The following is a 20,517-nucleotide window of genomic DNA, read 5'->3' as shown; positions in this document are numbered from 1 at the left end:
ATATAATGTTGCCTTATTTGTAATTATTGGTTTAAGATGCTACAGTTAAGTAATAATCGAAGTGGAGAAAAGTCTCACCCCTATAACAATTGTTTATATGAGTAATATTATTCATACCATTTTAGGTGACATTTGATGTAGATAGCCACATTATTTGAATTAATTAGATTTTTAAATTTAGTTCATTATTTAATAAACTAATAATTAAGAACAACTAGTTAATTAAATGATGATTGTGGTATACGAGGAGTCTTTTTCCTTCATTTTCTTGGGTTTTACAATTTTTTCAAATGGTATAATTGTTCAATATCATTTAAAATGATATAAAAATATAGTATAAAAATATGATATAAATAACATTATTTGTTTTACATATGTCTTGTGGAACGGTACTTATCCTCATCCGACTTGATTACTGCATTCCAATATTAGAGACGAGACATGCAAATCAAAATAAAAACAAACTAAAGTTGGTTATAGCATAAAGCCTTATTCCACCACCTCTTTCCATCATCAATTTCAATTGTGTTGGGCATTGTACATTGGAAAGAGACCCTCTCCGGATCCTTTTTATCAAGTTCACCAACTTCACTTATGAGAATCATGGAAATTTAATCTAACAGTTAAAGTTATTATAATTTTTAAAGAAGTTTCTTATTTATAACCGTTTGATCAAATTTCAATAATCCGAATGAATGAATTTGGTGGAAAAGATCGGAAGAGATCCCTATTCTTATACATCAACTTTAGGCTTAGAGACTTTTTTTTGCGTCAGATTTGAACGACTTTCCAATTCATTTCGTTGCGTGGGACCAACCATGCATTAGTGGCCAATAAAAATGAAAAATCATCTTCTCCGGATTCCTTTATTCTAATACATTTAATGATTAAAATTATTATAACTTTTAAAATAGCTTTCTATTTGTAGTTATTGAATCAAATTTCAATGATTTGAATTACTGAACTTTATGAATTATAAGGAAAAGATTCGAAGGAGATTCCTTTCCAATAAAAATAAGATCAGATGACACTATTGTACTTTATTGTCCACTTCAGACGGTTCTGATGATCCACATGCAATTTTTGAATGGGAAGGTGCGCCTTTGGACATGTTATTAATCAACATAAGTAATCACTCTAAATTTTATTTGTTAATTGTTGGTGTTTAAAGATTGGTTCCACACTTCCACTTTACAAAGCTTCAAAGAGTCGGAGTGTTAATTTTTTTTCGATCCGTAGTGTTAAAGTGAGTTATATATATTTCATCATGCAAATGCAAGTAGTAGGACAAGGGACCCCCACTCCACTACGTAATATGCACAATATGATGAATTGATGATCATGGATTCCGAATGAGGATTATTTCCAGATCTTCTTTGTGAGGATTTTAAGATTCTTTAATAATGTGTGTTTATCGTATATCGTGTGGTTATAAATTATTTTATTTAAAATTAAATATAAATAGTACCTAACGAAAACTGATTGTACGATGTACAATAAACAAACACGATTAAAGAATCTTTAAAATCCTCACAAAAAAGATCTAAAGGTTATCCTCAGTCATGGATCCCCTGCTTACATGCATCCAATTATCAAGATTCTCTACCCGAATTAGTTACCTGATCCAATAGGTTCAGGGCCTACTAATAAGCCCATGAAGTTATAGAGCTAGAGCTACAAGTAACACTTCTCCAGACCCAAAGCACTAATTAAGGATATGCACACTGCATGCATTTATTTATCTGATATTTTTCTTTTCATTTGTGCTAATCACGATCTATATCAGTATTAAACGTATGATTTATTTCTTTGAGGAGACAGTTTTAAATTTTAAAGGTATAAATTAAATGGTAAAACAAAGTGGAGCATCATGTTCATGTCTTATTCATAATTTATGTCCTAATCACAATTCTCATTTTGGTTAACCATCATAACCATCGCAGCCCAAATTGCACATTAATTTGGTTAAACATCAACAAAATAATGGGATGCGCTGTCACTTCCAAGTTTATATGTCTGACTCAACAAGCAAAATGAAGCTGCTTAATGGTTGTTTGGCGCCATTTTCACATTTAAATATCGTATTATTAAGTAGAAAAAAAAATATTATTTTCGACATTTTAAAAAGTTAATTATGCATTAAATATAAAAAAATTGTAGTGTATAATTAGATTTTTGAAGATTTATTTCTCAAAAAATAATAATTATAATCTATATAATAATTGCGGGTGCAAGACCTTTTATATTTGTTTAAAACCTGCAAAGGAAAACAAATGATCTAAAGTAACAATAAGTACGACTAAAGTGATGCAAGAAATGCAATTCATGACACAGACATTTTTATTCATAAATTTCGTGCAACTTGCAATAATTAAGGGGTCACTTTCAAGAATTGTTCAGATGCCATAATATTTACATATTTTGAAAGAAAAAAAATACAAATTTAGTTGTGTTCAAAGTTTTATAAATATATTTTGAGTTAGAAACTAACATGTTAATTTCCAAAACGCATCTAAATTAATATTTTAGAACTTACGCAATCTTGATGTTAATTACATCAGCATCATCAACATCAAGAGGTAATACATGAATTACAAATAAATACGTTGTATTCTTAGGCTTTGCTTCATTCTCTAATCTCTAGGTTACTTTCTTTCACTGAATATAAGAAATCACTTTCAGTTTTTGGAAATTTGGTGTGTGTGTGTGTGTGGCTGCTTGGGAAGGTTGTTCAACGATAACAAGCAACTGACAATTTCAGTTAACAATTTTCCCCAACAATATTCTAAGAATATTAATGTTATATATAATATCAACGTGCATGTCTCAACGTTATTTATTTTCATAAGTGCAATATGTGATTGCGAAACTAATGTAGCTATAGTATATACACAGAACAATAACACAATGCAGGGTTGCAAAGTAAGTGTAATGGTCAGTTCACCCACCCAAACAGAAACTTCTTCTTTCTTTGCTAAACGAATACAAGTTTATGCATTGGGTTTAGGATTAACCGATCGATTAAACTGAGGCTAAAGTTCTCCAACCTTTTGATCCTTTTCAGGTTAAATTATATTTGTTCATGTTTTGGATCAAACCTATCCAATATGTATAACTGCCGATCGAGACGTACGTGTGTGCGTCATTAGTTAATTAATTAATTTAATCTTGGTAAACGGCTTGTGTTTTGCGCTTAAAATCTGATTAACAAAAGAATACGTAGAAGACAAGAGTAGGCTACCAACCAACAAATTAACTTCCCCTCCACCTCTCCTACTTCTTCTGCCTTTTAAAGGTCGTTAAGACAGATATACCCTCCATTTCGTCTTGTTTTGAATAACCTTTTGTTCTGTTTAGTTGGCAGTAACTTCATTAATCAAATGACCAAAAACCACAACCTTTTTGGGTGTTGGTATGTCCACGACCACGAGGTTTATGCAATACGCACTGCGCATGCATAGAGATCCATCTATATATTTAAAGGGCAAAAGGGTAACTCTATCAGGATGTAGGTGGGAGACAAGGACTGCGAAGGTACGTAATATTAACCAGTGATTGAGGGTATTATGTGGAATTTAAATGGGACCATCGCGAGGGCATTAACTTACTATAAAACCAAAACCAAAACCAAAGGAGGAGTACTGATGATCAACTCACGTAGAGGTAACACAAAGAAGATGAGCTACTACAATATTTGCGCCTCCAACAAGCTTCTGAAGATGAGCTGCATCATTTTATTCAACTTATTAATCATCGGCAGCAGCCTCGTCACAAGATCGATTTCAATGGCGATGGCGGATATTATTAATGATCACGGAGGACAAGGAGGAGGAGGAAGGGGAGGAGGAGTGGTACAAGTACAACAGGATGAAATTAATAATAACCCGTTAGAGCAGCTGATGTCCAGCCAAGAAGATATGATGCAGGTTGCTGGATATGGAGAAGAAAAGCTTTCCACCGTCCTTATTACAGGCTCCGTCCATTGCGAGGAGGCTTGTATTAATCATAATAATTTGAATATTTTGCATCCTGATCAAACTGATCGTGATCAGCTTCATCTTCATGCATGGCCTCTATCAGGTGTGTAGTTTAATTTATATACTTGAATGCTACAACAATCCTGATATATCTAGATACGAATCTGCATATATATGTTTACGGCATTTATAGATTAATCTCCTACATCATGCAATTAGTTGTGTACGCGTTCACTTGTTGAGTTGTTGTTGTTTATGTCTCATCCATTCTGTGGCAAACTTTATACCTTTAATTATTTGTCATGTAGTTTCATCATTGATAAACTTCATTTACGCAGTATAACCAACTATATACATATAGCAACAATTTAGACTACCTACTTCAACAATATAAAACCACTACTCCATTTTCGTCTTTCTTCCTTTAATTTTTCCTCTTAGATGTATCCTTATCATAATCTTAGATTATATAAGAGCTGAGGAATCCATGCTCAGCGTGCCAATAATTTATAAGTTTATAAGTTTGAATTTTAGGGTTATGAAACTAAAACTTGAATTAAGTGGTCTCCTCCAGCTCCAAGGAGTTGTTCTTCTTCATATATCAAACATGATATACTCTTAGCCACCACCTTCGTTATTTTTTATGAATATTTTATGAAGACACATATTCTGTGTCTTTGTGAATAACTGCTCCTTAAAGCAATCAGCTGACATTTTGATGTTCACGTTGGACCAGCGAAAATCAACTTCTCCTAATTGATTTGGACATATTAAATGGGGTTCAAGGCAGACCGGTATTAGTATTATCATCCATTAACTATGGATCATTGCACCTTACAGAAAGCAATTCACGATCGACTTTATACTGCTAATTAAGCTACACTTTATTTGACTTGGATGAAAAGCAAAAACACCGTTTTACACATTTTGTGGTGTTTTTTTTTTAATTAATTCGTCGAAATAATTTCATCGAAAATAACATTCAAGGGAAAAAAAAAATGAGCTAGCGATATATTTGGCCCAATAAGACAGAATCATATATATAATTAAGTCATGTTATGATCATTTAATTTACAAATTCAATTAATCAGAATATTAATTTCCAATTAACTACAAAACCATTGTTCAATCAATCGATGTGTATATTCACCATCTGTTTTTATTTGGTCAAAATCTGCAGGTGCTTTGGTGTCCGTCAATTGCCGTGTCAGTGGGAGAAGAAAATCCAGTTTGGCACAAGGCGTCACAGACGAATTTGGGGATTTCATGATCGATCTTCCTTCCAATCTACATACAATTCCCAACTTGGACAAAACGTGTTGTGTTCGAGTACTTGGAATACCAAAGAATGCACAATGCCGACCCGCTTCCGTCAGGAGGCACAAAGGACTCAAACTATCGTCCGTTGGTAATGGCATCCGAACCTACACCGCCGGCACGATAAGGTTCCAGCATTTGACCTCTAAACCTTCACAAGCATGCGTTGAGGAAGCAAGCAACAACAATAAGATATGATCGTACAGATCCATTGCATATTAGACAGGGATCCTGGATGGCGCTTCAGTCACAGCATTGATATGCAAGGCTTTGTACACATCGTACTTATCAGATATAAAGTATATACCTTTATAGGAAAAGTGTGACGACAGATATCATGTGTGTAAATGCTTCGGAAGATAAATATCATATTTTATAAGACAAAGCAAGGAATTTTATCAAAGAAAAAAAAAAATTAAGACTGCTTTTTTATCAAGGAATTTTATCAAGGAAAACAGAAAACGACATCATCGGTCATCATCGGTAGGTGTTGACAAAAAAAAAAAACCCAACAGCAGCAAAGGATTTAGATCATACGATGAAACAAAGCAGAGATTGGTCACTCACGAGGCTGCCGCTGTAGTTCGCTATCTGTTTGATTAAATGCCGCACTGAAAAACAAATTCTCGAATTAAAGCTCTCGCTGCTTTTCCCGTTTTTCAGATCGCTTTACGGGGTAGAGGCCTTTTGTCTGAAAATATAGGGGACGATGAGATAGGTCTGCCGGCCAATGAGTGCGTGAGGGTGATTGGACCAATCCTGTATGCCCTTTTGGAACCTAGTTAATCTAATAACAAAAGGCCCGACCCAACTCAACACAACACACACTCTCATCTTTATTCCTTTTTTGCTAAGAAACAAAATTCTATTTCTTCTTTCATTTTCACAAGGTAACTCGAAATTATTCTAATCTACGGAATTCCAACTCAAGTAGAAATGTATGATTATGTTATCCTAATCAACTGACCTTATTCACGTTTGTGCATTCTCTTTTTTAACTTTTGAGCAACCATATAATTGCCTACATAATATATGCATTAGTAATTACTCCAATGGGAAAAGTCCATTCCCCAAACCCAAAAGGGAAGAAACCACAAAATGAAGTGTCTTGGGGGAGTGAGAAGTGGGAGGCAGAGAAAGGGTTGGATAAAAGGGAAAAGAAGGACTCTGTCAAAATGTGATGACGTGAGGAGCAAGGGCATTTCCCCATCAAACCAACAAAATGATTGGGCATTGGGCTACCATTCCATTTCCATCTTCCAAACTCATCGGAGATTATTACTTCCTCTTTCTCCATCCATTATTATTCTTTCTTTAATATCATTATTACGATTGCGATTATTACTCACCCATCAATTAATTTACTACTTACTACTTACCCTCCGTCCTCCATCCTCCATTCCCCTCCCTTTTTCCACTTTTCTTCTTTCCATCTGCCGATTCTGCCCCCCCTGCCCCTACCCCTACCCCTACCCCCTACCCCTACCCGCCCCCACCTTTTTCCTTTGTGTTTGTTGTTGCTTAATGCTCCCTCTTCTTAATCTAATAAATCTCTCTTTTGCTCTCTTTCTCTCTCTCTCTCTCTCTCTCTCTATTTATATTAAACGGGGGGGTTCTCTTTGCTGGGCTCTTTCTTTTCGTTTTGACGCCCAATCAATCTAAATTCGTGAGCTTTGTGGGATTTAAGGTTGCATCGTATGAGATTGGATTCCAATTCTGCAAAGTGGGTATTTATTATGCATCTGTAGTTTTATTTTCTTGGCTTGGTGCTTGGTGCTTGTTGCTAGCAGAGGTCATATCCAAGCAATTGGGATGGGGAATGTGAATGGGAGAGAAGATGGTGGTGGAAGCCCCTCTGCGGCCGAGGAAGACAGCGGTGCCGTCGGCATCTTGCAGGAGGGCCCTGCCCACGGCGGCCGTCTTGTTCATGGCTCCGCTGAGTTGATGGGTCAATCACCTCCTCATAGCCCTAGGGCCACTCACTCCCCTTTGATGTTCACTCCCCAAGTCAGTTCCTTTTTCTCTCCTCATCTTACTTGTTTTCAAGGTTTTTGCTTTTCTTAATTTTTCCACCGAGATTCAATTTTACCCAACTGCCATCGAATTGCTTTTTTTTCCTAGAATTGGGGGCTTTTGTGATTCAGCTTAGAACTGGCTCTGTGAATTATGCTGTCCAATTCTTCATTCCTTTTTATTGATAACTTGCTAAGAGGCGGCCCAAATCATACAATTTCTTGTTTCTTTGTGACAAGTCTGTATTTTGGATCATTGTTGTAGCAGAAACTGAAACATGAGTGGTTAATCGTTGGGGAACTGATTGCGCGAACCAAGTAATAATTTTGATACCAACATCCTTCCTCCTCCTCCAATTCTGAATTGGAATATCCGTTTTACATGAATCTGTCTCTTGGTGCACTACCAGATACTAGCACTAAAAGTTTTTAATGCTAAGATCCTTTAGAAATACCATTGGTAATCTGCTTCTGCTCCAGTATATATGATACTCTCAGTCAATGCCCTGAAATATGTTTATCTTACTTGTACCCTTGCCTGTTACTCACACTGATGTATTTGATCTACGGCGATCCATAATATTTTTCCTCTTGTTCAATTATTATTATTATTATTCTTTTTCCAGGTCCCTGTGGTTCCCTTACAAAGACCAGATGAGATACAAATCCCAAACAACTCGTGGATGCAAACGTCGGGGTTTGAAGACATGTGCTGTGAGCAAGGAATTCCGACTATGATTACATGGAGCTATGGTGGGAAGGATGTAGCTGTGGAGGGATCATGGGATAATTGGAAGACAAGGTTTTCGAAAATAATAGAAAGAATAATAAGTGGTTTAGATTGTGAATATAGTTTTTGCACTATGTGAACTCTTACTTGAGTTCTTTATTCTATCTTGGTTTTCAGATGGGCTTTACAGAGATCAGGGAAGGACTTCACTATTATGAAAGTACTGCCATCCGGTGTTTACCAATATAGGTTTATTGTTGATGGGCAGTGGAGGTGTTCCCCTGACTTGCCCTTGGCCCAAGATGATGCTGGCAATTCTTACAACCTTTTGGACTTGCAGGTAATGGTTGTCATCTCTTCTTAGGTTGATACGTGTTTTGGATGAGTGTAACAACCCCATTATAATCGCTTATAACTGTTCATAATCTAAACCAGATAAGGGAAACTCCTAGTCAGATCTTATAAGTAGTATAACCTTCTTGTAGGATTGAATAAGGGAATAATGAGTATAACCTTTTTTTGAAATGTCCTCTATTCTTTAGCAGGGAAAAGCTCATTTCAGAGTTAGGGATTGCTTGATGTTTATTGTAATGTCATCATTCAGAAACTGTATTCATACGAATTTGTTAAAGCATTTAAGTACCCCTTTTTTTAGCTTAATCTATTTATGTTTTTTTTTCCAGTCTCAACTTAATTCTGTTTATGCAAATCCTACTTTTCAGGATTTTGATTTCCTTTAACTATTCAATGATGATATTAGGCTGTATGGACTAGGGAATATCAGTTTATTGTGTTGACGATATTTCTCATATTCATACAACCGATATATCATATACCATAGTCCATACATATAAACTTTCCTTTTATACGTTCCATTCAAGTTTCACGTCATTAGAGTCTAATTTCTTTAGTAACAATTTGTGTTGTTATATATGTGCTTTGAAAGCCTCAATAATTAATACCTTCAACATAGCTTAGCTGTTAAATTCATGTTTACCTTTTAAGTAGACTGCTTTTTCGCCACCATTGTGTATCTACTTTCTGTTCGTAAAGCTCTCTATCCAAATTTCTGTTTTAAGCCTGCACAAAGCTGTCTGCAAAAGAGGAAAATCACGTTGAGCCCAATTAAATAGATCAGGTTGGACTTGGGGTTGGCTTCTAACTTGAAACACATTGATACAAGACAAACACCAGGGATTTCCTATATCTTGTATAACTCCTACCAAATTGTTAAAACCTCCTGAAACTTATTTTCAACTCTACTCGAGATGGGGAAGACTAGGTCTCTGTCAAAAGACAAAATGATATTTCATATGGTCCTGTTCATGGAAATCTTTGTCTTTTCCGGTGAGCTGTAAGTATCCCTTTCTTTCATGTGTTCGTTTGGATATTACATAGAGAGTAGGTGACACGCCCCCATCCCGATGTCCCGAGGACGTCAGGATTGGGGATCCCGTGTCAGTTGGTAGTTATAGCTTTCGTCTACAGGACTAATAAAAGAAGGATCAAATTACAGCCGATTAAAACTTCTTTCTGTTGCACCGCTCTACTTTTAGTCAAACTTGGAGATGATGAGAAATTTATATGCCGTGATTAAAAAAAAGTGCTTGAAATGATAATTTTGTTATTGTTTAAATGTTGGCGAAGAGCGCGAGCTTATGGATCAGACAAAATGACATTCAGTTGATGTAATTTAGCACTTTTTCATTATGTGTGTGTGTGTGATTTTTGAAATTGCACATTTTTTATGAGGATTTTTAATCAATATGTTGTGTTACCCTTTTCTTTTATATTTTCTAAATTACTGCCATCAGTTCTAAATCTCTATAGTGGTATGACAGATGTAAACAGAATGCACTCGTATTTTCTCACTTATTGGTTGCCTGGGTCTTGACCTATAGTTTTAAGTATTAGTGTTGAAATTGTTTGAAAACTGGGCTTGGATGCGCAAGTTCTGTAAGCTGTTTGATATTGTTGGTTCTTCTGCAGGATTATGTTCCAGAAGACATCGGAAGCATTTCCGGCTTTGAACCTCCCCAGTCGCCGGACTCAAGTTACAACAACCTGCAGCTTGGATCTGAAGATTTTGCGAAGGAGCCCCCATCGGTTCCTCCACACCTACAAATGACACTGTTGAATGCACCTTCATCTTACATGGAGATGCCGCCTCCTTTGTCAAGACCTCAACATGTGGTACTCAACCATCTTTACATGCAGAGAGGGAAGAGTGGACCATCTGTGGTGGCACTCGGGACAACAGAGAGGTTTATAGCGAAGTATGTTACAGTGGTTCTCTACAAGTCCTTGCAGAGATAAAAGAGAGAAAAAACATACACTTAGTGTCTGCCTGGACTCCACGGATCCCATTATGTAGTTAGCTTTATATGAATTTCAAAGTCAAATGCCATTTTCGTGGCATCGGTTATGTTGAGGAAGGATTTGTATTTTCACACAATTCCATTGCTTAATGACCATTGATCCATCTTCTTTTGCATACTTAATTCTTTCACTCGCGCTTATTGGCTGTTGTTTCTCTTCAGTTGTACAAGAAAAAGGGTGAAAGAATGAATTTTGTTGACTACCCTTATCACCCTATCTGCCTTCTCTTCAAATTTTCTACTTCCACCCTCTCTCTCTCTCTCTCTCTCTCTCTCTCTCTCTCTCTCTCTCGTATAATATTTGCTTTAAAAAAAGTACGTATTTTGGAAGATTTAATTACCCTTTGGTGGCTTGTATTAGACTGAAGTGGATAATTTACCAAATTCAATACATATTGAACTTCGAAACGGATCGAAGGTACAAGATGGATCGAAAAGGAAGAAAACTTCTCCCTTCCAAACCTACCAATGTGGAAGGGATAAGTTTTCTTTGTGTCTAATTCATTTGCAAGTTAAACATCCATTCCCATACAATGTCTTAGAAATATCACACTACTTCTGTTACTCGATTGGAGAAAGACTTACATGTACCCGATAAATTGCGAAGGTGCATTGAGTCTTTCCCATGCGGTTGGATTTATTTACCTTTGGCTAAAAGTGCACAGAAACATATGTATTACCCATTCATTCGGATTAAATTGATTCTTATGTAATTAACAATAACACCCATACATTTCATCTGAATGATACATTTCTAGTTATTCTAGAGAGCAATAAAAACTAGAACCAACTCCCAACCCTGAAATCCACAGTTGCTAAGAGTGTACGTACAATCTCCTCTTCCTCCACAACTACGACGAGATCCGTCCTCCTCATAGGTTTGATCCTTCAAATATATGTCTTGGTGTCCACTATTTTTTGGCTATTTAAAAAACTGGACATCCGTCGACGTGAATACCTGGTGCAATGGGGCATGTCGCTAGAGGACAATGATCGAGTTCAGTCCCCCACCATTTCAATTCGTGCTTTGGATTCTGCAAGGCGAAGAAGAGGAGGACGCCCATGAAAGCTGTACCAGCATCCAACGCTGCAGACAGGACGTAGTTGTATTTCTGCCACCAGCGTTTGTGGTATTTGAACACAAAGTAGTTGAAGATACCTCCAGTGATAAGCCAGCTTGCTATGTTAGTGGGAGTTGCAGGCGGCATCCCCGCAAAGCCATAAAGGATGACTGGCATGTTGATCAAGGGAATCCATTTCTTGTCTGGGAAGATTTTGCTCATTACCCAGATTGGAACCGGCAAGAAAGCTCCAACAAGGAATAGCCACACCAAGTTCCTATACAATCCTCCGGGTCCAAATAGTCGCCTTGGTCCAATCAGACCCCATATAACAGAATCATCAAAGGTGACTCTGTATTTAGGACAAGTCCACGGGCTGTTTGGATTTTGGGATTCAAAATCGCATATGTTCTCGATGCTTTCCAGCATCCACCATGCAACTGCGAGGTTCACAATACCGGAAACTAGAGTTCCCACCAGCTGGGAACAAACATAATTAAATGTCAGTTTAATAAGGTGAATAACCACCTTTAACAAGAACAGAAAGGTTAAGCACAATTTTCTGTGCTGAATCAAATACCTGAGCAGTGTACATGCACCGAGGTGGAATCTTCATATAGTGCCCAAGTTTGAGGTCAGACAGGAAAGAAAGAGCGTGGACAGTGCTGATTCGTCCATAAATTTTGAAAAGCAAGTTTGCAATTGGTTTTCCTGGTAGAACATACCCAATCATGAATTGTGCTATGATATCAAATCGAGGTTGCTACACAGAAGTCACACAAATGATTCGAAGTTTAGAATGATATTTCACAGCTTGTTAGTACATGCAAGAACAAAGGTGGTTGAAATTCAAGAAATCGAAAGATTACTTGGTTAGTGGTAGCTTGAATGACTCCAACAGGGAGGGTCACGATAAAAGACAAGACAAAGGCAAACAGCAAACCCCACCATGGCAGCTGCACAGTTTCTTTCCACACAAAAGACATCACCAAGGACAGGATGAGGCTCACCGCTAACAAAACAAGGAACCACCACCCAGGCACTTGTTTGTAATTTTTCATCAATTTCTCATGGATATCCATTTTCGCATTCTTCATTGCCGATTTGCTTTGCTTCAAAATAGCACTAGGAAAAGGAATAAAGGATCACTTTGTCAGTTAAATCAATATATCTATCTAGCGTGCTATGCAGATCTAACAATATGTAGAGACTAAGAGAAGCTATGGCATTTAAGAATTGAAAGTACCTTCCGTGAAACAGTGCCACATGAACGAGGGTTGCACTAAATCTTGCAAATCCTGATCCAATGGACAAAGCGAAAAGGGGGCTAAGATAAAGCTTGCCGTAACTATTATAGGCATCAATATTAAGATCAAACTGGGGTGTTAAGATCTTGGTAGTGTCGTATTTATGCCCAGTAGAAGTGAAGAGCTTGCTGGAAAATATAGGGAACTTCTGAGCATCGAAAGTGTTAAACTTCCAGTAACAAAGAGGCATAATGATGTAGATGAAGATGACAAATCCAACCCCAACATTGAGAATGGAAGTCCATGGCGTGACGAGGGGGCTGCCGTGATAAACAGAAATCCCAGCCCAATCAAGGGTGAAGGCACCAACACCAAGTCCATTGTAACCTGAGCCAATCTGCTGAGCTGTGATACTGTGTGGCCAAGCCCAGCAGACCCATGAGAAGAACGTCAAGATGGGGAAAAGATAGCCAGGGAGTGCATAGTAGAGAAAGCTTGCTGTCAAGGCAATAAGGAAAAACTGCATCCGGGTAAGGCCTTTCGCTTTATGGTCTTTTTCGTGGAGTGCTCTGTGGACAAGTTACAACAACAGCAAAACAGAAACAGCAACAAAGTCATTGATGTGAACAAAACCATAGCACCAAACCAGTAACAACAGACACACATTCAAATTCTATACTTTATGCCCATTGAAGGATTACTTTTACAGCAAAAGTTTTGCTTTTCCTACAAGAAAATTCCCCATCAAAGCAAGATTCACAATTTGAGAAAGTCGTTCATCTTAAAATGGACCTTTATTATTATTATAACTTTACAATTGGAGCGGTTATACGTTGTGACAAATATTATTCCAATCTTTCAAGAGACAGAGCATGATGAAACATTGTTCCCAAGAAACTCAACCATTGAACATGCAACAACACATGGCTTATGATTTCATTGGAAACTGGCAGGGAAACCAACAACACTTTACCATAAAGATGTAAAAGGGAAATTAGAATATGACTGCAGTTTGTTTTACCTACTTTCTTTCCTAATCCTGTTCATCCAAAAACATATTCGTTTACAAAAGAAAAAAAGCAAATTTGGACAAGAAATGGTGAAATTGTTGAAACTATTACACTCCATTTGGTTGGCCAAGAAATGGTGAAATCGAGGAATGAAATACTATGTTCTTTTGAGTTATCACCAGTCAGTTTAGCTATCCTAGTTCACTGAGGACCAAAGAATTCAACTTTATCTTGAGCTTTTATTCTCAAGAACCACCAAAGGGAACGAACATTGATTAAGATACGACGCATGACAATAACCAAGCCTTTACCTAAACAGAGAAACCTGAGCAAGGTTGGAAGGCCACCACATTTCCACCGGGTCGACCAAGTACCTCCTGAGAATCCCAGCCCATCCAATTACCTGCAACAGATCACCAAACCCCAGAATTTAAAATTTATTCACAAAAACATTAGTTCAAAGAGTAAAATCACTTCGAATTGGAGAACAAGCCCAACAATTTGGCTTCTTGATTTTCTAGCATCTACCCACAAACATGATTCTTTTCTTTTCATATCAAATTACAAATAATGAACCTTTTTCTAAATTTAAAGGGCAATATATTTGATATATGCATACAACTATAAACGATTTGATTTTTATAGAGACGATTTTTAAAATGATGGTTAAAAAAATAAACAATTTCGATTATAAAATTCATAAAGTGAAAATACGTTAATAGCAAAGATGATGAGAGTGGAATGCAATTAAGTGGATCCAATTATTATACATTCTTTATGAACAAAAAGTAGGCATTAGACTATAATCTATGCATGGTAAAATCATAATTTTCCAAAATCTCTACCCGACAAAATGAAATTCAGAAAGCGATAATAAAATATAAAGAATGAAAGCTGAAAAAGGGACGAGTGGTGATGGAACCTGAATGGTGAGGACGAGAACGAGGCTAAGGATAAAGCTCAAGCTCTGCTTGTAGTAAGCCTTCATAATGGTGATTGCGCCGATCGAGTAGGCATCACCCCCACCGGAAGAAATCCCACAATTCGCAAAAATGGTAATAATAACATGCTCCTTTATGTTGAAGGGCCCGGGGTTGAGGCTGAACCGCCACCCAAGGAGGCTGTGCTCGCGGCGGGGGAGGGCGGAGGCCATGAACTTCCCGATGGGCAGAGTAGTAATCTGCATAAGAATGGCGGAGATCGCCAGCGGCTGCGTGCGGTAGGTGAAGAAGGTGTTGAGGAAGATTAGGATAGTGCAGGAAGTCAGCCCCAAGAACCATGCCCTGAATGTCATCACCGGCATCGTCGGGTCGTCGGTCTCCGGCACCACCAGCGCCACCTCTTCTATTTTGCATGGCTCGTGACCGTCCGATTGATGCGGGTAATGGTCGCCGGCGCCGTTAGTGCCGTTAGGCCCCTTCTCTGGGTCGCTGTGGTTCTTGGACGCCATTGAAACAAAGTTGAAAGTTCTCTCCCTCTGTTTTCTCTCAGTGGACTAGTTGTGGTTCTGAAGTAGATGTGAAGTATAGTGGACTCGTTGACGTGTGTGTCTGTTTGTTTCTGCGGTGGTTGCTTGGAATTGAAGTATCGACAGTAAGACCAAGAGACTAGTTACGCACTCATATTTATAAGATATATAATCCATGGCTACAAGATTTTGTGTCCTTCCTGACATTTGTGTCCAGTAACGTGGATTTGGATTCTCTTATGAGCTTAGGAGGCTAAGCTTTCTGAGCAAATCACACGGGTCGTTGAATTTTAATCTAATGGTTATAAACATGAGGATCCTCTAAACGTTATGATAATTATAGTCGTTGGATCAAAATCTAACAGCATGTGTGCTTTGATCAGGAGGCTTAGCTTCCTAAGTTCAGGAAAGAATCCAAATCCCTGTAATGTTTCTGTTCTCGTCCTAGGATACTGTTTTATTATTATTAATAATGTTGCATTTATTATCTATTTGTATTATTAATTTAATAAATGCATGGTCCACTCAAACTTTTAAATTCCATTTATGTTAGAGAGATACAAATAGATGAAAATAATAATATTTCTTATTACTATATTGAACAAATGATACAAATAGATTCTCACATTCCGACCCAAGCCCCCACCACATTTTGGGCTCGACCCCACCGTAATACGATATTGTTCGCTTTGAGCCCCAACCACACCCTTACGGTTTTATTTTTGGGAACTCACACGAGTATTTCCCAATGGGTCATCCATCTTGGGATTGCTCTCGCGAACTCGCTTAACTTTGGAGTTCCTACGGAACCCGAAGCCAGTGAACTCCCAAAAGGCATCGTGCTAGGTAGAGATGAGAATATACATATAAGACTTACAGGATCCACTCCCCTGGGCAATGTGGGATGTTACAATCCACCCACTTTAGGGGCCCGACGTCCTCGTCGACACACTTCCGGCCAGGGATTGACTCTGATACCAAATTATCACATCTCACTGGACGATGTGGGATGTTACAATCCACCCACCTCAGGGACCCGATGTCCTCGTCAGCACACTTCTGGCAGGGATTGACTCTGATACCAAATTATCACATCCCGGCCCGGGCCCCTACCACATGTCGGGCACGACTCCACTGTAGCACGATATTGTTTGCTTTGGGCCCTGACCACGCCCTCACAGTTTTGTTTTTGGGAACTCACACGAGCATTTCCCAGTGGGTCACCCATCCTGGAATTGCTCTCGCAAACTCGCTTAACTTTGGAGTTCCTACGGAACCCGAAGCCAGTGAACTCCCAAAAAACCTCGTGCTAGGTAGAGATGAGAATATACATATAAGGCTTACATGATCTACTCCCCTGAACAATGTGGAATGTTACATAGATAGTAAGAATAACATTTTTTTAGTACTATTACTATTACGTGTCAAATTCATTAACAATTAACTTCACTACTTTTGCTTTGACTTTAGGGGTGTGCTATTTAAACATCCTTTGTTATTTTTTGTCATTTGATTTTTTTCGATTCATTTGATCAAACAGTCGAAAATTAGAAGGGTGTAGATATTACACCCTAATTTTAAACAAAAGTAATACATTATATTGTATTAATTGTATAGTATATTTTTAATCGGAGAATGTTCATACTTCATAGGACATATCTTTTGTTTTATCGACTTCAAATGGCATATCTAATATAGAATTGTTATATATTCCCTCGTTGAATGGTAGGTACGCTAGACTATTCGTGTTTAGTCTCTGTAATACGTGTGCCCAATAACAAAATGTCTTAGCGTTATGTTTGTATGCCAATTATGTGTGTCCAAAAATCCAAATGAGTTGAATTTAAAACTTTTTATGGCATACATGTTTGATATCGGGTATCAAAGTCACGTGGCGTAACTTTCAATACCAAATTATTTTATAATTGTTTTTTAGCTTGTTGAATTACACAATAATTTCTTAATAATTTATGCCCACGTAGCTTTCGTGCCTTATTTTGCATAAAATGTCATAATTAATTGATCACGTATTATTATTTGTTTTGACTTTATTATACAATTTTATTGACTTAAATATCTTTATTGTGACATTTTAATTATCAATCACATATTGTTATGTATTTAGATTTTTTCGTACGATCTTTTGAACTTTAAATACCTCTACCGTGAGGTTCCAATTGTTAAAAGGTTCTTCCAAGTAAGATAGACATGCAGTTTTATGTCTAAATTTGCAAAATACACATGGTCGCAAGTTGCAAATTTTACCGGCGCGTGTGGGCATCACTTACCTGAGAGATTTTTCAGTGTGACCGTCATACGATGTGGTATACCACGTGTCTCTATAGAAATTGTAGATTATGTGTGTTAAAAAGTTAATAACTTAAAAATTAAAATTTTTCACCATTTACATAAAAATAATGATACACTATCTGTATTCCCGTCACAGCTAAAAATTTATCCAATTACCCTGAAGCTTATCCACACCCAAACGTCTCGTTCTTACCACATGGCACATGGGTTCCACAGGACCCACATAAAATGTGTCCATGTTGCCATGCAGGACAAAGACTTGTGTTGTGCTCGTGTTTGTTCCAGTTCGAAGACAAATATAATGGCATCCACCTGGCAAATGTTGGACCATCCTCTTGGCTTTAGAATTTTTTTTAGTCAAAATATTCATTTGGCACAAACTTCTTATGGAATTGTAGGCATTGTAAGTCTAAATGTAAAGTTAACTTTTGTAAAAAATAATTAAATATAAAATTATTTAGTCTTTAAACTGCATAAAAATTTATAGTTAAAAATGATCTATTTATTTATTACTAGCATTTGTCTACATACTTGTGTGTATTTTTTTTTTTAAATGAGAAGGAGAGAGAGAGAGAGATCCTGGATGGGTGTACTCGAACGTCTTGCACAGGTGGGCTTGTGGCGACAAAAAGCCAGCTTGGCTTTACAAGTGATCTGTCAGAAATAGAGTTCACAGAATACCTACTACGTGGAGGACACTGGGGCCCACAAAGGCATTGTAGTATCTGACGTGTTATGGAATTGTGTTTGTGTGGCCTGCTGCCTGCTGGCATGAAATTCAAATAGTTGATACTTAACATTTTACTCGGTATATATAAAAAACACAAACTTTATATTTTTCTATTAAAAATTAAATTTTAAGCTACTATATACATACATATATATATATATATATATATATATATATTAAAAATGGTCTAACGAGCGCAAATAAGCGAATACAAATATTTGAATTCGTATGCAAACTAGGTAACGGACGCCTTGTCATAGTTAATTCACGTGAATCATATTTATTACAATAATTTTGTATTTAAAAGATATATGTATTTTGTATTGTGTGTTATGGAATTAGAGGAATTAGTTTATATAGTCTATAGACTCTATATATAAGTAGTGATGATCTCCCCTTGGAAAGAAACTAGTAATAGTTGTAGATGAGGCAAAAAGGCGTATCCAATCTACGAATCATGTTATTTCTGAGCTTAGAAAACCACTAATTTTAATTAATAAGATGACACATTGCATAGCTCAATATGCTCTTACTATTTTGGATCACTGAGGTTGGCTGGAGTAAGAACCATATGTTGGCTCACTGGTACAAATGAATAACTAAAAATAAAAATTATGAAGACTCATTTGGTTAGGAGTGCATCAGTAAGGGGGAGAGAGTGTTCCATGCGGCAACATACACATTGAGTCCGATGGGTTACAGTTTCTAATAGATGATTATATATATTAATGTAGGATAGAAAATAAAAATTGTTGGTGGACTTCAACTTATTTATTAGTGAATTCTTATTTTATTTGACTTGGATGAAAAGCAAAAACACCGTTTTACACATTTTGTGGTGTTTTTTTTTTAATTAATTCGTCGAAATAATTTCATCGAAAATAACATTCAAAATGAGCTAGCGATATATTTGGCCCAATAAGACAGAATCATATATATAATTAAGTCATGTTATGATCATTTAATTTACAAATTCAATTAATCATAATATTAATTTCCAATTAACTACAAAACCATTGTTCAATCAATCGATGTGTATATTCACCATCTGTTTTTATTTGGTCAAAATCTGCAGGTGCTTTGGTGTCCGTCAATTGCCGTGTCAGTGGGAGAAGAAAATCCAGTTTGGCACAAGGCGTCACAGACGAATTTGGGGATTTCATGATCGATCTTCCTTCCAATCTACATGCAATTCCCAACTTGGACAAAACGTGTTGTGTTCGAGTACTTGGAATACCAAAGAATGCACAATGCCGACCCGCTTCCGTCAGGAGGCACAAAGGACTCAAACTATCGTCCGTTGGTAATGGCATCCGAACCTACACCGCCGGCACGATAAGGTTCCAGCATTTGACCTCTAAACCTTCACAAGCATGCGTTGAGGAAGCAAGCAACAACAATAAGATATGATCGTACAGATCCATTGCATATTAGACAGGGATCCTGGATGGCGCTTCAGTCACAGCATTGATATGCAAGGCTTTGTACACATCGTACTTATCAGATATAAAGTATATACCTTTATAGGAAAAGTGTGACGACAGATATCATGTGTGTAAATGCTTCGGAAGATAAATATCATATTTTATAAGACAAAGCAAGGAATTTTATCAAAGAAAAAAAAAAATTAAGACTGCTTTTTTATCAAGGAATTTTATCAAGGAAAACAGAAAACGACATCATCGGTCATCATCGGTAGGTGTTGACAAAAAAAAAAACCCAACAGCAGCAAAGGATTTAGATCATACGATGAAACAAAGCAGAGATTGGTCACTCACGAGGCTGCCGCTGTAGTTCGCTATCTGTTTGATTAAATGCCGCACTGAAAAACAAATTCTCGAATTAAAGCTCTCGCTGCTTTTCCCGTTTTTCAGATCGCTTTACGGGGTAGAGGCCTTTTGTCTGAAAATATAGGGGACGATGAGATAGGTCTGCCGGCCAATGAGTGCGTGAGGGTGATTGGACCAATCCTGTATGCCCTTTTGGAACCTAGTTAATCTAATATCAAAAGGCCCGACCCAACCCAACCCAACACGCACTCTCACCTTTATTCCTTTTTTGCTAAGAAACAAAACTCTATTTCTTCTTTTCATTTTCACAAGGCAACTCGAAATTATTCTAATATACGGAATTCCAACTTAAGTAGAAATGTATGATTATGTTATCCTAATCAACTGACCTTATTCACGTTTGTGCATTCTCTTTTTTTACTTTTGAGCAACCATATAATTGCCTACATAATATATGCATTAGTAATTACTCCAATGGGAAAAGTCC

General features: G+C 37.1%; 3 protein-coding genes across 3 annotated transcripts; 2 read left to right on the top strand and 1 right to left on the bottom strand.

The window, feature by feature from the left end:
- Positions 1–3,629: 3,629 nt before the first annotated feature.
- Positions 3,630–5,679, top strand: LOC103961353. The gene is made up of 2 exons (XM_009374231.2): positions 3,630–4,080; positions 5,158–5,679. The coding sequence occupies exons 1-2, from the start codon at positions 3,645–3,647 to the stop codon at positions 5,490–5,492; spliced, it is 771 nt and encodes a 256-aa protein (XP_009372506.2). The 5' UTR covers positions 3,630–3,644; the 3' UTR covers positions 5,493–5,679.
- A 1,398-nt stretch (positions 5,680–7,077) lies between these two features.
- On the top strand, positions 7,078–10,530 carry LOC125476395 (SNF1-related protein kinase regulatory subunit beta-2-like). Its single transcript, XM_048582466.1, has 4 exons — positions 7,078–7,301; positions 7,933–8,108; positions 8,214–8,376; positions 10,026–10,530. Exons 1-4 carry the CDS (start codon positions 7,107–7,109, stop codon positions 10,350–10,352), a joined length of 861 nt encoding a protein of 286 aa, XP_048438423.1. The 5' UTR covers positions 7,078–7,106; the 3' UTR covers positions 10,353–10,530.
- Positions 10,531–11,072: 542 nt separating this feature from the next.
- On the bottom strand, positions 11,073–15,294 carry LOC125476394 (oligopeptide transporter 3-like). The gene is made up of 6 exons (XM_048582465.1): positions 14,655–15,294; positions 14,044–14,135; positions 12,722–13,291; positions 12,345–12,600; positions 12,056–12,238; positions 11,073–11,955 (listed from the first exon to the last, which is right to left on the bottom strand). Exons 1-6 carry the CDS (start codon positions 15,180–15,182, stop codon positions 11,341–11,343), a joined length of 2,244 nt encoding a protein of 747 aa, XP_048438422.1. The 5' UTR covers positions 15,183–15,294; the 3' UTR covers positions 11,073–11,340.
- Between the last annotated feature and the right edge of the window lie 5,223 nt (positions 15,295–20,517).

Source organism: the organism of the source record quoted next, unplaced genomic scaffold, assembly GCF_019419815.1.
Source record: "Pyrus x bretschneideri cultivar Hongxiangsu unplaced genomic scaffold, Pyrus_bretschneideri_v1 Contig19, whole genome shotgun sequence".
NCBI lineage: Eukaryota > Viridiplantae > Streptophyta > Magnoliopsida > Rosales > Rosaceae > Pyrus > Pyrus x bretschneideri.
The sequence above is the reverse complement of the archived record's forward strand: the minus strand, read 5'-3'. Positions and strand labels throughout refer to the sequence as shown.

Coding starts and splice junctions, on each gene's coding strand:
- LOC125476395 (XM_048582466.1), top strand. CDS start 7,107: ATGGGGAATGTGAATGGGAGAGAAGATGGTGGTGGAAGCCCCTCTGCG. Junction 7,302..7,932: donor CTTTGATGTTCACTCCCCAA/GTCAGTTCCTTT, acceptor TTCTTTTTCCAG/GTCCCTGTGGTTCCCTTACA. Junction 8,109..8,213: donor TGGGATAATTGGAAGACAAG/GTTTTCGAAAAT, acceptor CTTGGTTTTCAG/ATGGGCTTTACAGAGATCAG.
- LOC125476394 (XM_048582465.1), bottom strand. CDS start 15,182: ATGGCGTCCAAGAACCACAGCGACCCAGAGAAGGGGCCTAACGGCACT. Junction 12,601..12,721: donor GTGGCACTGTTTCACGGAAG/GTACTTTCAATT, acceptor TCCTTTTCCTAG/TGCTATTTTGAAGCAAAGCA. Junction 12,239..12,344: donor TTCAAGCTACCACTAACCAA/GTAATCTTTCGA, acceptor ACTTCTGTGTAG/CAACCTCGATTTGATATCAT.
- LOC103961353 (XM_009374231.2), top strand. CDS start 3,645: ATGATCAACTCACGTAGAGGTAACACAAAGAAGATGAGCTACTACAAT. Junction 4,081..5,157: donor TCATGCATGGCCTCTATCAG/GTGTGTAGTTTA, acceptor CAAAATCTGCAG/GTGCTTTGGTGTCCGTCAAT.